A 17,745-nucleotide genomic window follows, 5' to 3' on the forward strand; every position below is an offset into this window, starting at 1 on the left:
CGCAGATGTAATTACCTCGTTCGACGAGATTGAATGCATCTTTTAGGTAAGAACGCTTACTAAGTTAGACTGCGTCATTATTTTACCCATTAGATGTGACCGCGTTCTACAAGAGTGAATGCGCATTATCTAGGTAAGCACGCATCTTAGGGAGTCAGAATGCGTCATCATTTACCCTTCGCATTTACCCATCAGATGTGGTTGCGTTCGACAAGAGTGAATGCACATCATCTGGGTAAGCACCTTAGGGAGTTAGATGTGATTGCGTTCGACTGAGCTCGAGCTAGTCTCACTCTCAAATCACAAACAAACGCGAGAGACATTAGAAAGAAAAAGAAATGAAAGACTTATCCAAGATTTAAATATTATTTTTATTTTGCATAAGTGACATCATCGACATTACACTGAGATACTCTGTGGGTATAATTTAAGTACAGTTTCACAGCTTTCGATAAATATAATTATGCCTCATGAATATACTTATGTAACCAATAAATTAATTTTAGGGCTAGGTGTACATTGGCTACTATCGCCTGAACGTGTAGCCTCTAGCAGTCTAAGCAGTGGCTACCAACTTGGACAGAACCTTCCGGTCGGACGAGTTGAGCGTCTGTGACGTTAGTGACGCCGCGACAGAGTGACAAAAGAGGCAATGCACATGCACGGAAGGCAGGGATAAGCTGCTAAAAAGCAGACGACCAGCTGCTGATGTGAAGCAATCACTGAGGCGATAGTACCCAATGGGCGACTAGTCTGGGAATCAATTCCATCGATTTGTCTTACATACAAAAAATAGTATTTATTAAATGTCAAAATATATAATTTTCAACATTTGCAGGAAATAGTGTCACTTTAATCGTTTCACACAAATAATCAACCGTTTTTATTTATTTCTTTGATCACAAATTACTTTTGTACCAATTGCTGATTTTTGAGTATTCATATTTTAAGAGATTTTAAGTCATATTAAATGCGCGTAATTCTAAAGGCAGTGATTTGTGAACCGTTTGTGACAAGTAAGTAAATAGTGAACTCTGATTTTATAAACCATCAACTGTGCACACAAACAAACTTCCTTTCGTCGTTTAGATTCTAAAAAAATATTGATAAAATCTCAAATTAGGTACGTAACTTCGCCTTGAACTGCAGCCGTTTGTTTACATATTTGCCGGTTTCAGTTAAATTAGAATATATTTACGTGTTTAATAAAAATTAGTAGCATAGAGGAAAACATTAACAAACTTCACAATCACAAGAAACAAACTTACAAAACATTAAATCGTTTGCTTAAAGATAAGATAACAATCATTTGCTAAAATGATATGAAGCTGGTAACCACACTAACACTCGGTTTGATAGGGTTTGTACTTTTACTATCATGGATGTAACAATGTATGGCAAAATTTAACGATATGGTATTGATGGACCTCCAGTTTCCGAAAGGCTAATCAAATCAACGGATATTACAGTCATCATCATCATGATCAACCCATCGCCGGCTCACTATAGAGAACGGGTACTCCTCTCAGAGTGAGAAGGGTTTGGCCATAGTCTACCACACTGCGTGCTGCCATGTGCGGATTGGTAGACTTCACACACCTTTGAGAACATTATGGAAAACTCTCAGGCATGCAGGTTCCCTCATGATGTTTTCCTTCACCGTTAAAGCAAGTGATATTTAATTTATTAAAACACACATAACTTCGAAAACATATTTAATTACTTGAAACGCACATACCTAAATCCGAAAAGTTAGGTGCGTGCCCGGGATCGAACCCCCATTACAGTACCCGGCAGGAAATATTGTACATTGATCGATTTAGAAAGAGATAACGGTTTCGTAGAGCCGTTGTCTCTGTTGAGACCGACAAAACGTCACATAGGTATATGAGAGACAGAGACAACGCTCTACGAAGCCGAAATCTCTTTCTAAAGGTCGATGTATAGAATTTCCTGCCTGCTACTGTAGAGCTGTCAAATTTTGACCGGGTTGCAATGCAGAAAAACAAATAATCGTAATTTACGGCGATGATAAGCGTTTGTTACAGCGCGCGTTGCGAGGTGAAAAGCTTACCACGCTGCTACGCCGCTGACATAAGAAACCGCTCATTACTGAATTTTGAACTATGGATGTAAATTTGAAATTGCCTTGTCGATTTTTGAAAGCCAAAAAAATGACAAATCAGTTCTTAGGAAGCCTCTTTGAAAAGGTATGAAATTAGGCCGAAGATATGAAGGTAGTTATGAACAGGACCCAAAACAACAACTTCATACATTTCGTATCCTTCTGGCAACGCGACGCTCTGGTTTGACAAAACAAATGATCCTTTTCACATTGATGTAGGTAGGTATTTAAGACCTAAAGAGTTGTTAGTAAACCGTCCTTTTGGCAATCTAATTTGGTAGTGATCTACGTTTGATAAGCTGATTCGCTAATCGGAACATTAAATAGTATTTCAGAAACAGGAGGTATAAGTATAACATTGTGGCTAATTCCATTGTACACAATCTCTAAACTAAACTAAAATGGCACGTCTAAATCTATTGCTACCCCTTTCATAATGTTGCTTGCGGAAAAGGATGGCACTACATTTAGACCTGTTAATTTAGTTTAGTTTAGAGATTGTGTACAAGAGAATCGGCCCCAGTGTATTACTGTCCAACAGTTGAACAAAGATCTTATCTCCTTGGAAGGAGAGATGAAACAAAGATCCAACACGCTTCTGCGTTGGCAAGTTAAACATCACAGAATTTCTCCAAAGATATGCAATTTTCGTCACGATGTTTAAGAGCGGCTTCAGATATTAGGGGTTTTTTTGCGCGTATGCGTATTGCGTTTTGTTTTTATCACACGCGTCTTTTGTCACAGACGCATGTCTTATGAGCTTAGCCGCGCTTATAAAATCATATAAGCGCGAGCGGCGAAAGACGTCAGTCCATATTACTATTTACTGACCCACGGATGGTTTGAGTGAACATTCCGGTATGAGCGCGTGCACGCGCGCTCGGTTTATTGAAGCGCGAAATGTACAGTACGCAGCAGAAAGTAATGTACATCGACATTTAGAAGGAGATAGCAGGTTTGTAGAGCGTTGTCCTTATCATTGAGACCGAAAAAATGACATACAGGTACGAGTGACCGAGACAACGCTCTACAAAGTCGAAATGTCAGTCTAAAGGCTGATGTATATTACTTTCTGCCGCGTACTGTAGCTCGCGGTAAGCTTGTAACCAAAAAGAGCGTAAAACGCGCAGAAAAAACGATAATCTGAAACCACCATTACGTTCATAGCGCGCGACGAATTTTTTACAATACAGGATGTAACCAGAATGCTGGCAAAAACGAAGACAGGTGATAGTACTGATGATTACTGATATGTTACCACATAAGAAAAACGCGAAAAAATATTTAAAATATCCTATATTTTGTCAAAGTTCACGATATATTGCAAATGAAACATCTGACTGACGCTAGAGGTCAACGAACGTTGCGTAAGTAGGTCACTCGGAGTCAATTCCGCGTCGTAGATGGGGCGCATTGATCCGAATTCACGTGAGTTTGAAAAACACTAAATCACTAAAACTAAAAGATGAGGCAAATGGTTGTTTATATTGGATTGTGTTTAGGTAGTATAACAATAACGCTAAGTTTTTGCTAGCGTTCTGGTTACAGTAGGTATAGTATAAAAACTTAAGTATTTTTGTAAATGATACAAGTGTTCTGAAGAAGTTAGTTGCAAAGTATGCAGTGATGGAATAGAAGGTCCTGTCCTGCAGCAGGCCTAGCTCCAAAGGCGACAATGACGTGACAATCGCAATCACCGAATTATCTGACATTCACTATTGGCTAAATTGCAGTTGGTACCGCAAGAGTACCGAAATCAAAACCAGTTACAATAATTGCGATTGTCGCAATGTGATAACCACAACTTCCGTGCTAGTCCCCACATTTTGAATTTTATAGAGAATCGGTGTCATGGTTGTTAAAGAACGTAACTTATTTTTATCCTAGAAACTTTTCCCTACAGGTACGATGTCAACATTGAACATTTTCATTAGAGCTACAGAATTCTTAAGTAAACTTTACGATGCCTAGTTATTATTTTTAAAATGCTGAACAATTCGTTTTAATATCTAAATTCTAGCAAAATGGAAGCATTCTCATGTGATATGAAGTTACATTTTCATTGAGCAAAATTATCTGAATGTGGTAGAATAAATTGAAAACCTTAGCAAGTCTAGTGACAGTGTACAATCTCGTTGATTTTTTTAAAGTGTGAATAACATTGCTTAATGGTTAGTGATACTTCTAGATAAATTAATCATTTATTATGTTTTATGGACGAAATATATGAGACAGCGCGCAAATGAATTTTAAGAACTATACACATTTTCAAAAGTCAATACTTATGGGTGGTACAAATATTTTAATAGAAGTTCTCTTATAAACAATGTACGTAAATATTAAATCCAGGATTCTGTCATGTGTGGCTTATGTGATCATTCAGAATTCAGATACAGATATATATAAGCAAAAGACCAATAAGGCAACAAACTCAACCCTTTGGCTTTAATTGATTCGGATGATACCTTACAAATTACAATGGATTGAAACAAACAAACAATTAAAATTACCAACATGATTTAAATGGGTTGTATTATAATAACTTCTGGTTTTAGGAACATTTTGGCAAATTAGTATAAACCAGAACTTAAGTACAGGAGTTAATTAGGTTTTTTTTCGTATTAACTTAAATCATTTTACAATTCTGCAATTGAAAAATATGAAGCCAACGCATCCGCTTTATGTCTAATCAGTAATCAGTTCTCCAAATCAAAGCGAATTCCGAATCTAATAATAAATTAGTTAATTAATCAGATCACGTTATACCTATTATAGGCACAAACTCCTTGTGTTTATGGCAGTTGATACTTGATGCTAAGCTATCTATCTATACATTTGGGCTAATTCTGTTATAACACAAATTCTAGACTTAACTAAAATGACAAGTCTATTGGTATTTTTTTATAAACGCTTCTTTCGGAAAAGGATAGCACTAGATTTAAACTTGTTAATTTAGTTTAGAGATTGTGTGGAACAGAATTTGCCACATTATTTGATAAAAGTTCAACGGGATACTTGCTTGGGAATCTTGGCCAGCAAGTTATGATCGGCCGATAGCAATAGACCTTTGGCCGATAGCAATAGACCTTTGGCCAACCGCACTTTGGATGAGTTTTCTCACCCTGGGCGTGAGTTAATCGTATTAGATATAAGTGCGTGTAGTTCTGATGTTCAAAAACACTCGGAACCTGATGGGATTTTCAAATACACTTTCGTGCATTGAACATAGAAAATGAATGTGGAAAAAATGATTTTTTTAAAACAAAAAACGTTGTTTACAGACACAAATGTTGTGGGATCAAGATGGGATTATTTTTAACATACAGATTATTCATCACACACCAAACAGGAGTTCACGATAATTATACCACGGGGACACTGCCTCTTTGATGGAAAAAAAACAGTGTCTATGTACGATCATCATTCATACGTTTACGTACGATACAAAGTGCGGGTAAGCTAAAGTCAGTCCAACTATCGGCCGACCGTAGTCTGCGAGGGTAACACGACAAATCACAAATGTTTTGTGGATTTTTTTTAGTACAGATGAAATAGCGGCCTAAAGCTAGTATTCAAACATGATAGGTGTTCAAAATTGACGTGCTATTGTCAGTGTCGCTACTCTTTATATCGAAAAATTCGTTTTATTGTGACTAAACTTTACTCTTATTATTATAGCAGTACAGCTTATTTTAAGTCAAAGTGTCAACACCATTAAGGGATTTTATATTAAATGAAACATCACTATCAATTAAAAAATAAATCCACATACAAAAATTAAGTCGCTGCTCCTATCAAATGATTTATTTTGTGTATGATATGAGCTCTGGAATAATATTGCGCCTCCTCTAGAAGTTTTAGAAAATTTAAACCAAATGTTATAGTAACCTTATTAATAAAAAAATGGCACAATAATAATAGCCATAATTTCAATTTACCTACTTTAAAAAAAAGATAGGTTCGATAGGAGCCACGACGACAAATCACTGACTAAAACAACAGAAAGTCGCAACTTAAATGATAAAAAAAACAAAATCAGTCACGTAAGTTATGTCGAATAATCCGACAACGAAATCCGTAAAAAAAAATCCTAAAAATAATTTATAACTAAAGACGCTTAAAGAAAATAAATACTGTAAGTACTAAGAATATCGTAATAGCGTATAGTACGCTACTGACTTTGGTACGACGGCGCTCGCAGTCCGGGATTATGGCCAAGTTCGATTCTCAGTTACAATATTGGACTAGCATGAAATTCGTTTTCTCCCGTCTTCTGGCTTCTCACGATATACCACCGTATTGGATTCACCTGGAAATATAGTAAAAATGTTAGCTTATATTTCAAAATTTATAATTCAAAAAAATTTGCAAAAAATAGCAGGGAAGATGGGACAAATGTCCAAGCGGTTGTTGGCAAGATTAGCATTGTTTATTTAAATGTTTACAACAAGAGCTAAAAATTCAGTTGAAAATATTTTTAAAAAACCAGTAAATTTTTGTTTAGATAATATTTAATTGGGAGATAAAATTGACGTTTGAGAGCAGGTTCTCAATCTGGTACTTTTTTTGTATTGGAAATCTGGCACAATGTTATTCGTCAGTTAGTTTATCGTTCTTCAACTCTGTGTTTAGTCAGTCACACGCGAGGTCGGCCAACAGAGCACCCTTTTTCGGCAAAAGGGCGAGGCCGGCCACTCGCCACGGCTTCTTGTCGGCCCGTTCTGTCTTCGAAACCAATAGCTGCTACTTACCGTTCACCAATAAGTGTGCAGTCTCAAACAGTCGCCCGCGAGGTCGGCCAGCAGAGCGCGCTTTCTCGGCAAAAGGGCGAGGCCGGCCACTCGCCGCGGCTTCTTGTCGGCCTGTTCTGTCTTCGAAACCAATAGCTGCTACTTACCGTTCACCAATAAGTGTGCAGTCTCAAACAGTCGCCCGCGAGGTCGGCCAGCAGAGCGCGCTTTCTCGGCAAAAGGGCGAGGCCGGCCACTCGCCGCGGCTTCTTGTCGGCCCGTTCTGTCTTCGAAACCAATAGCTGCTACTTACCGTTCACCAATAAGTGTGCAGTCTCAAACAGTCGCCCGCGAGGTCGGCCAGCAGAGCGCGCTTTCTCGGCAAAAGGGCGAGGCCGGCCACTCGCCGCGGCTTCTTGTCGGCCCGTTCTGTCTTCGAAACCAATAGCTGCTACTTACCGTTCACCAATAAGTGTGCAGTCTCAAACAGTCGCCCGCGAGGTCGGCCAGCAGAGCGCGCTTTCTCGGCAAAAGGGCGAGGCCGGCCACTCGCCGCGGCTTCTTGTCGGCCCGTTCTGTCTTCGAAACCAATAGCTGCTACTTACCGTTCACCAATAAGTGTGCAGTCTCAAACAGTCGCCCGCGAGGTCGGCCAGCAGAGCGCGCTTTCTCGGCAAAAGGGCGAGGCCGGCCACTCGCCGCGGCTTCTTGTCGGCCTGTTCTGTCTTCGAAACCAATAGCTGCTACTTACCGTTCACCAATAAGTGTGCAGTCTCAAACAGTCGCCCGCGAGGTCGGCCAGCAGAGCGCGCTTTCTCGGCAAAAGGGCGAGGCCGGCCACTCGCCGCGGCTTCTTGTCGGCCCGTTCTGTCTTCGAAACCAATAGCTGCTACTTACCGTTCACCAATAAGTGTGCAGTCTCAAACAGTCGCCCGCGAGGTCGGCCAGCAGAGCGCGCTTTCTCGGCAAAAGGGCGAGGCCGGCCACTCGCCGCGGCTTCTTGTCGGCCCGTTCTGTCTTCGAAACCAATAGCTGCTACTTACCGTTCACCAATAAGTGTGCAGTCTCAAACAGTCGCCCGCGAGGTCGGCCAGCAGAGCGCGCTTTCTCGGCAAAAGGGCGAGGCCGGCCACTCGCCGCGGCTTCTTGTCGGCCCGTTCTGTCTTCGAAACCAATAGCTGCTACTTACCGTTCACCAATAAGTGTGCAGTCTCAAACAGTCGCCCGCGAGGTCGGCCAGCAGAGCGCGCTTTCTCGGCAAAAGGGCGAGGCCGGCCACTCGCCGCGGCTTCTTGTCGGCCTGTTCTGTCTTCGAAACCAATAGCTGCTACTTACCGTTCACCAATAAGTGTGCAGTCTCAAACAGTCGCCCGCGAGGTCGGCCAGCAGAGCGCGCTTTCTCGGCAAAAGGGCGAGGCCGGCCACTCGCCGCGGCTTCTTGTCGGCCCGTTCTGTCTTCGAAACCAATAGCTGCTACTTACCGTTCACCAATAAGTGTGCAGTCTCAAACAGTCGCCCGCGAGGTCGGCCAGCAGAGCGCGCTTTCTCGGCAAAAGGGCGAGGCCGGCCACTCGCCGCGGCTTCTTGTCGGCCAGTTCGCAGGCGGCCAGCAGTCTGCCCGCGCCGTCGGCCTCCAGCACGATGAGCGCGGGTCGACCGCGTATGGAGCGCGCGCACACAATGTGCCAGCCGTCTTCCGTGTGCTCCACCGCTATACCGCCGTATCCCCCGCGACCTGGACGACATTATAAAAAATTAACGGCCCATCATTATGCAATTTTTTGCTAATTTCAGAATCTTATTTAAAACTATTTAATACAATAAATTAAGTAATTTTTGGTATTTAAACTAAACTCCTCATTAAATAGAAATAGCTGATAGAATATGAGTCATTCAGGATACGTCCTCTTATATGTATAGATCACCTTTAGGAATGGGCGCGAGCGTAGTCTGCAGGTTGCCCTCCGAGTCGTAAACCCTGATAGCCACGTCGGCCACCACCAGCATGTCCTCCGTTAGCGCCAGCCCGCCCACCATACCCAGGTCGCCGTTACCGATCTGGCCAACACATTATTGTATTGCAGCATTAGTAAGACGCCAGAACGTAAGCTTTGGTTGGTTGGTTCAAAAATTATTGGAAAATGCAAATACACCTTACTTACGGTTTTTAATAGTTTTTTAGCTGTATTTAGTTTAAAAAATTTAATTTAGAAAATTTTCGAGTTTTTGGTCCAAATGTGTGTACCTGTAAGGCTTCTATTAGACGAGTTATCAATGATTGATGAAACAGAGAATTAACCCAATATCTGTCACCCAAACACCAATCATAACTAGTCCGCGACGGCGAGGCTGCGTGCGCCGCGACACACACCGGCTCCACGAGGCGCTCCTGTGTATCTGTCGCTCACCTCTCGCTCGATATTGCCGTGCGTGTCAAACACGAACACGGTGCGCGCGCCGTTGTCCGCGACGGCGAGGCGCCGCGAGGCCGCGTGCGCCGCGACGCACACCGGCTCCACGAGGCGCTCCGAGCGGATTGTACGTACTGTAACGCCTTCACAATTTATCTGTTAACAAAACCCAGTATTACAGTGACCATTATTGCAAAATTTTGTCGATTTTAGATTTCTTAAACGGCGCGCGGGGATTTCTATCGCGCGAATGCACACGGTTGGTTGATACTAGATTGCCAATTTTTGCTCACTACGCCACTTTTTGCTCAAGCAGAAATACACAAGGACCAATTAGTTCTGCTGCTAAATACTTTTACCCTCCCTTATTCAAGGAACATATTGAATTCAAGGCACATACCTCGGTGAGAGTTTTTGTCCGCCAATTAACAACAACAACGCCTTCTGCCGTAACCGCTATGCCCGTGCAACTTCGACCCGCTAATCCTACAACAATGTCATATTGTCATTTTATTTTATTGGTTTGCCAATAATACAATGCACAGGGAGAATTAATTGAGTGCACACCCAAACCAACATGCATTTTTATAAGGTGCAAGTACGGAGTTACCAGTTAAAAATGGCGACTAATGAACATTCATAAAATATTGAGGCTAATTCCGTTGTACACAATTTCTAAACTAAACTAAAATGGCACGTCTAAATCTATCGCTATCCCTTTCATAATGTTGCTTGCGAAAAAGGATAGCACTATATTTAGACTTGTTAATTTAGTTCAGTTCAGAGATTGTGTACAAGAGAATCCGCCTCATTGTGGCTAATTCCATTGTACACAATCTCTAAACTAAACTAAAATGACACGTCTAAATCTATTGCTATCCCTTTCATAATGTTGCTTACAGAAAAGGATAGCACTAGATTTAGACCTGTTAATTTAGTTTAGTTTAGAGATTGTGTACTAGAGAATCGGCCCCATTGTTTATTTATTGTTTAAGAAACGTTTCAGAAATCCTTACCGTCATTTACGATATGCGTCTTGAAAGCAAACGTCTCGTCATCCAAAACTTTGACTCTTGAATTTCCAGCATCAAGAACGTATATTTCCCGGCGTTTTGGACATCTGAAATGTAAACCAATACCAAATTCGATATTTCTAACAAAGTTCTAGAAAAGTTTTCTATTGCTGTAGCAACAGAAAACTACTTAGCTGTAGCTAAGAAAATATCACCTGTTCAATTAACACCACCATTATGTATAATGCTAACCTTACCTAGTGCTAATCCTATTCACCTAATAAACCTATAAATTTAATAAGCCTACTCACGATTATATATTTCATACTTACTTGATTCTTCGCGTTCTATACCTACTGTAGCAGTACTTACCTTGTTTTTCTCACAACTGTATTATCTGTTTAAGTAATTAGTTAATACCTAATCGTTGCAGCTAGGCACTGAGGACAAAACTCTGTGGTTTATTCGGTGTTTTTAGACTAAGCTTTTTATATTGTATTTTGATTTGATAATTTAAAAAAAAATGCGTAAAAAATGAGTTCTCACGCGCAACTTCATATGTCAAATATCATGACAAAAGTACGATTTTAGTCCTTATTTTAAAGGTGAACCGTACTTTTGACAAAACAGTTAACCCATAGAGTTAAAATAACGCGTGAGAAGATATTGTGTACAGACTATACCTACTTGGTTTAATCTGTGACAATTTGTTGGTACCTAGCGACAGCAACGGGCTGGTTGAGCTGTTCCTTGCCGGAGCCCCGGGCGCCCCACACGCGCAGCGGCACTGCAGCGGGCAGCACCTGCGCGCGCAGCGGCGAGTCGCGCACGCCGCGAGAGAACACTAGCACGCGCACGGACACCGCGCCGCCACTCCACGGACGCATTGAGATTCTGTGCCCAAAAATTTATCTGACTATAACTCGTGACAATAAATAAATGAGGCGAAAATGGCGGCGCCAATAATTTCCTCTCACTTACACACTGCCGTACGAAGTACGATGCGCATATCGAGTCGGACTCGCACACGAAGGATTCCGTACCGTTACACAAGAAATAATACTTTTTATTTTATTTTGTGACTAGCTGATGCTCGCGACTTCGCCCGCGTTGGTTCACTTTTTCTAAATCCCATGGGAACTCTTTGATTTCTCGGGATAAAAAGTAGCCTATTTCACTCTCCAGGTCTTGAACTATATCCATGCAAAAAATCACGTCGATCCGTTTAACCCGATCCTGTCAACGAGAAGTACCCTATAGGTTTTTTTGGCAGACACGATAGACAGACGGACAGATAACAAAGTAATTCTATAAGGATTCCTTTTTTCCTTTTGAGGTACGGAACCCTAATAAGCTCTAAAAGATACTGGCTGGAAGGTAAACCTTTCGTACTCATACCTATAGAGGCCGGAGTCGAGGTCGGTGACAGTGCACGGCAGCGGCGCGTCGTCCAGCGTGGCGGCGGCCGTGACGGGGTCTCCGCCCGTGCTGCGCGCCTCGCCGTGGTAGTCCACGGTCCGCAGCACCACAACCATCTCCAGCCCGCACACGCATGCCGACTCTGGAAACAATCTTGTGATAACCAGTCCGTCCACACTTGCATGTTTATATATATGCATGCTGGTTTGCCAGTTATTAGGTGTCATCATCATCATCATGATAAACTCCTCGCCGGTTCACTATAGAACACGGGTCTCCTCTCAGAGTGAGAAGGGTTTTGGCCATAATCTACCACGCTGGCCATGTGCGAATGGGTAGACTTCACACACCTTTGATTCTCTGTTAAAGCAAGTGTTATTTAATTACTTAAAACGCACATAACTCCGAAAAGTTAGAGGTCTTGAGGTATTGAACTCCCGACCTCTGATTAGAAGGCAGTCCTAACCGCCTGGCTATCACAGCTTCCGATAGGCTACCAAAGCTATTAAGTGTAACTACACTTAAAAAATTTCTCTCTGCACAACATTGTAATTTTTGCTTTTTGTGTCTGTTGGTAAACCAATAAAACAAAACATTGGCAATCGATTTTTCAACTACTTTTGAGTTTTGTTACTGCAGATCGAGTTGAAATCACAGTTGATCGAAATAAAAAAACCAACGTCTGGAGACTTGTTTTTGCAGGGTAGTTCTAGTTGACAACTAACAAACTTCGCAAAAGTCGCATAAAAAGAGAAGTATGCAAATTAAATTCAAATATACGCACCCAACTGCAAAGTACAAAGACCAGGGAAAGTAGTACTAGTGCGAACTCGGCCTAACTCAGCCAGAGCGTCAGCAAACCTCTGCTGAGCGTTGTTATGAGCAAAGTCTACCGCCAGGAAGGCGTTCTCTCTGGGCTCGGCAAGCGCGGCCGCGTCCCCGAGTCTTGCTCCTAGGGCCGCTGCTCGGCTGCTTACCTCCCTCACTTCAACTTGTTGCTGCAGACCGGAACATTCAGCCTCTACCTAAAATTTTGAGAAACAGATAGCAATAGGTACATTTTATAATCAAAAAATCTGTTAAGTGCAAGTCCGACTCACACAAAGGGTTCCGACACCACTGTACAAGATATAACATTTTTATGTACAACACTGCAAGTTAATGACGGACAGCGCCATCTAAATGTTATTTAGTGAACTAACTTTATTTCTTTTTCCTTTTGATGTACGGAACCCTAAAAATGAGAGGTGGTTATAGAAATATAGGTAATAAGGTAATAGGTAATATGTATGCTGTACCTTTGCTTTCTCAGCATCAATCAATTTCAACTGTTCTTCCAGCAGCTTCCGTTTATGCGTGGCCGCAGCCGCCGCGGCTGATTTCAGTTCGCTGTGACGTTTATCCAAGGCAGCTTTTAATTCTGTAAAGTGTCTATCTATCGCTTCATCGGCCGCCGTCGCCGCTGCCTCTAACCTCCTCAACTCACTCGCCACGGCTTCCCTGGCCGAGCCGAGCTTACTCAGGCACTCGTTGGCTCTATACAATAGTATTTCCGACATTCTCTTTAAAGCTATAGAAAACGGCACCACGGTATGATCACAAGGTGTGTCACTGTGGGGCCCGTCCGCACAGTGTCTGCAGAATACGCAGTCACAGGTCTCGCAGAAGAGCAATTCCCTGCCTGGGTGCGAACTGCACTGCGGTATCACTTCCCTCCTCTGTCTGGCCATTAAGTCTAGTAACTGGTTCACGAGAAACGACGGCGGTAAGGCCGACACTCCACCGCGGGGAATGGTGATCAGTTCGCGGCATATGGGACATCTGAAACTACCCGCATCTCTCGTTTGTGATGCAGCTATTCGAGTGAGACAGTGCAGACACACTGTGTGAGAACACGGCAGAAGCTTCGGGGTGTGTTCACTGCCGTCGTAAGTGCCTGTAAGAATGAAAAATTATGACATTATTATAGTGAGCTTATAAACTGACTTATGCTGATTCTAACATTATGTCTTATTTAATGTAATGTAGTATTTAATGTCACAAACATTGTACAGTCATTCAAATAAACATTGAAACTGATTATATAAACAGCAATTCTGTCTGATAACTTCTCATAGCTCAACCACTGAACAGATTTTGATGATACAAGAATGTATCCCAGAGTGGAAGATAGGATGCTTTTTACCTCGAAAAAATTAATGGAAACCTAAATCCACACAGGCGAAATTGCCGGCAAGAGCTAGTATCAACAAGATGCTGACTGGAAAACTATGCGTTGTAAATTTTAAACTATTGAAAAATTAAATGTGCTTTGTATGTGCTCTGAATGGCAGCAATGCAAACAATGGGGTGAGGTAAGAGAAAAGGTGTACTAACATAAACAGGTGCCGCAAGTGAGGAAGCTCTCGTTAAAGTCCTCGTAGTTGATGGAGACGGTCTCGACGAGCGTGGAGCTCATGCTCGCCATCCCGACGCCCAGCCGCGAACTGTTCCATGACAACGAAAGGCAATATAAAGCTACTTCCACTAAGTAGAAAATCACACGCAACTTTGGTCGATCAAACATCCTTACATTAACTAATACATACTCTAAACACAGTATAATTAATGTTAAATATAAAACTTTTACAAGCATTTTTTCTTAACATATTACTTTACTAACAAGGTTTTACTGACCAACCTATTACTAATACTTAGAGTAATCTCACAAATCCCTTTGACATTGAATAATATGACATAAATACAACACTTTAGTTTCAATAGAATAATGATAATAAAAGGAAAATAAACATTGTTAAGTACCTTCCGTTTAAAGTTAGGTAAATATGAAGTGCTTGTTATATGTGTAGCTGTGTGTAATTTATTAAGCTAGACTTGCAAAATGAATCAGCAGACAATGTGCAGTACTAAGTACCTACTGTTGAGGCATTAACTTTAATTAACTTTTATTTCATATTTTTGGTCACATCCATCTAAAAATGTCGCAATATTTTAAGTTAGTTCAAATCGAACTACATTATCATTCATTTGAAGAACAACAAAATAAACTTATTTGTTTGTATTATAAACTTAAAATTAAATTAAGTTGAATCATGAAGTTAAATCATGTTTAACATGATTTTAATTTATAACCAGACAAGTGATTTTATTTTATAACTCACTAGCTAAAATGTTTTCTAGTATAGGATGTTTTCGGGGTCATAAACAGTTATTCCGTTTCCCAAAATATCAAGAATAATGTGGCCGATTTTCTTGTACACAATCTCCAAACTAAACTCTATTAGCAGGTCTAAATCTAGTGCTATCCTTTTCCGCAAGCAACATTATGAAAGGGATAGATATAGATTTAGACGTGCCATTTTAGACTAGTTTAGAGATTGTATACAACAGAATTAGCCACATTGTTTCTTAGTTTTAATTTTAATGTCATAAGTAAATACTAGTTATATGTTCAAAGTTAGATCATTTATGTATGCAGGATACATCTAATTTAAAAAGGCTAGAAGCCACAATAGCTCAATAGTCACAGTTGGTTGAGTGAAATCTGAAAAGCTGCAGGTTCAAACAGAACCTGTTGCACCTACTCCTATTACAAGCTTTAACTGTACTAATTGGATATTTGACTCCAATTTTTTTATTACTTTATTATAAACTAGGATAAAAATAAAACTGAAAAAACTAATTAAATCGATCAAATAACAAAAAAGTTATAAGCATTGAAATATTTCTGATTAGACAAAGATAGCGATATAGTATTTTGACGTCACACCCTACTAATGCCATAGTAGCTTTGTGCGATTTCATACAAATTTTCGTTTTGCGAGAAAGGGATAGAAGCCCCTCCCACTCCAAAATTAAAATGCCTGTAACTTTGTAAATCTTTGTTGGATTTTAATATTTTTTCAGCGTATGTCATTATTTTTATCCTAGTTTATAATAAAGTAATAATATTTATCAAATTCAAAAGTAGGAAAATACCCAATTGGATTACTACTTTATTAATTTGACTAAAAGTGAAATACTAATCATATCTGCCTATAAACATTAAATCCCTGTCCAGGTTTGATAAAAATTTGCAGATTGTGCTATAGGGCAGGCCAATGAAACAGGAGAACATTTCATTATAATTAATGTAACCTGTTTACAGTGCATATATGTGATATGAGATAATATGCACGAGCTCTGTAGTCTGCACCTAATTTGTGATTCACCAATCAGGGCAGATTGCTCTTGATTTATTTCATTGGCTTCAATTGAATGATGTTTGTTACAAAATATCAGGTTTGTCAAATTGTCCAAATAAAATAATTTTGAAGTAAGTACTTAGTGTCAAGACAGATGGTCTGTATTTGGACTGTGAGTTGATGACAAAATTGCAGTTTGGATATGCTTATATTGCAATTGACAAAACCAGAGTGAACTAGAATAAGGGAACTCTTGGTTTGATCCTGAACCAACAATATCTCAAATATTAGGCTATGGTAACATCAAATCAAAGAAAAATTACTAATTACTACATTAGGGCTACCTGCGTCAAATGTACTAACATTTGACCACTGCCAGTGACTCTGAGCTCAATGTTTTGTTGGAAGTTCCCTAACTGTAGTGAACTGTGATGTGTAACACAACTGCCGACTTTTTTTTTATTACTGGGCTTTACCATCAAAGGGCCCAATAATAAAACATGATTTTCATATTAACAATAATTAATTAGCACCAATCCATGCATATATTATAAACGTGAAAGTGTGTCTGTCTGTCTGCTAGCTTTACAAACACCCAACTCTAATCGATTTTGAACGAAATTTTGTACAGAGCTTGAAAAGATAGACATAGACTACTTTTTGTCCTGGAAAATCGAAGAGTACCACATTTTTCAAAACCTAAATCCATGCAGACAAATTCGCTGGCATCATCTATTAACATACAGCAAAAAACAAAATTAAATTGCTTCAACAATTGTAGTTTTTTCCAATGTTTTTTTTCTAGTGAACTGATCTAGATGGAAATAATATCTGATATAAAAAAGAAACAATGCAATAATTACATACTATCTTAGGTATTTGTTGTTTGTATATAAGTAGTTCATGGAAGACAATCAAGAACAATAATTACTTTACAAGGAAAGAAAATGTAATGCATTGTACTATGCTAATTAAATTGATTACATAATTTTCATTGATAATTTGCACCTTATATTTTATTATGATTTAAATTCAGATTATAGTATAATTATATACCTGGATAGCTGACATTTAAAATTAATTAATAAAACAGCCTTTTCACAACTTAAGCTTTTTAAATTGAGATTAGGTTCTGTAAATATAAGAGAGTCAACAAATAGCAATATATATTATAATAATCAGTTTAAAAAATCATGAATAGAGAAAAAATAGAAAAGGGAACTAAACGAATATTCAAAATAATGTATTAGTGAATAAAGCATAGTTATTATAAATGAAGTCTGAGTGAATAGTTAATAAGATAAAAAGAAAAATACTCACAGGAAAGAACAACAATACATGGACGTAAATTCCAGGCACACTTCAGTAAGTTTATCTCATGATTTAAGTGTCGGGAGCTCACCTTAAAGTGCGATCTTTTTAAATAATTTATCGGAACACTATGCACTAACGAAGCTGTACCCACATTTCTTTTACCACGTTAGCACACCGACTTCCGTAACTCTATGCCAATTTCTGAATCACCAGTATACGCGCGATTTTATCACAGGATCTAAACAAAATAAAATCGCCTGCAATGTTCAGAACAATATGCATATAGTTGAATAGTCTTTCGTAATCGATCGATAATATAGAAAAACTATTTTCATGACAAAGAAAGATAGTTCACTTTAGCTTTCTACGACTATGTAACTTATTTGAGAAGGTTACTTTGTGTCACTGGGCAGAGATGAAATGCTTGCTACTAAATATAAACAATTTTAGATACATTTGTATTGGTTTTGTTTCCAAATATTTATCAAAACTTATTTTTGTGTCAACCATTTACTCTCCCTCCTCCAAAACGTCATTCATCAGCCGTCA

General features: G+C 39.7%; 1 protein-coding gene across 2 annotated transcripts; it reads right to left on the minus strand.

The window, feature by feature from the left end:
- Window positions 1-347: 347 nt before the first annotated feature.
- Window positions 348-17,725, minus strand: LOC117989117 (tripartite motif-containing protein 2-like). Of its 2 annotated transcripts, none has more exons than XM_069503390.1 (12): window positions 17,285-17,725; window positions 14,075-14,184; window positions 12,997-13,634; window positions 12,483-12,723; window positions 11,678-11,840; window positions 10,997-11,173; window positions 10,283-10,386; window positions 9,667-9,752; window positions 9,264-9,422; window positions 8,781-8,913; window positions 6,877-8,590; window positions 348-6,434 (listed from the first exon to the last, which is right to left on the minus strand). In XM_069503390.1, the coding sequence occupies exons 2-11, from the start codon at window positions 14,163-14,165 to the stop codon at window positions 8,340-8,342; spliced, it is 2,043 nt and encodes a 680-aa protein (XP_069359491.1). In that variant the 5' UTR covers window positions 14,166-14,184; window positions 17,285-17,725; the 3' UTR covers window positions 348-6,434; window positions 6,877-8,339. The 2 variants fall into 2 exon arrangements, with proteins under 2 accessions (XP_069359491.1, XP_069359490.1); XM_069503389.1 differs by having other exon boundaries at window positions 17,203-17,725.
- Window positions 17,726-17,745: the final 20 nt, after the last annotated feature.

The sequence above is a fragment of the Maniola hyperantus genome, chromosome 15, assembly GCF_902806685.2.
Source record: "Maniola hyperantus chromosome 15, iAphHyp1.2, whole genome shotgun sequence".
NCBI classification, from domain to species: Eukaryota; Metazoa; Arthropoda; class Insecta; order Lepidoptera; family Nymphalidae; genus Maniola; species Maniola hyperantus.

Bases quoted from the DNA above. Each gene is read 5' to 3' on its own strand.
- LOC117989117 (XM_069503389.1), bottom strand. From the start codon at position 17,222: ATGTATTGTTGTTCTTTCCT. The intron at 13,635-14,074 runs GTTAGTACACCT...TCATTCTTACAG, and splicing joins CACTTGCGGCACCTGTTTAT to GCACTTACGACGGCAGTGAA. The intron at 11,174-11,677 runs GTATGAGTACGA...TTTTGGGCACAG, and splicing joins CTCGACTCCGGCCTCTATAG to AATCTCAATGCGTCCGTGGA.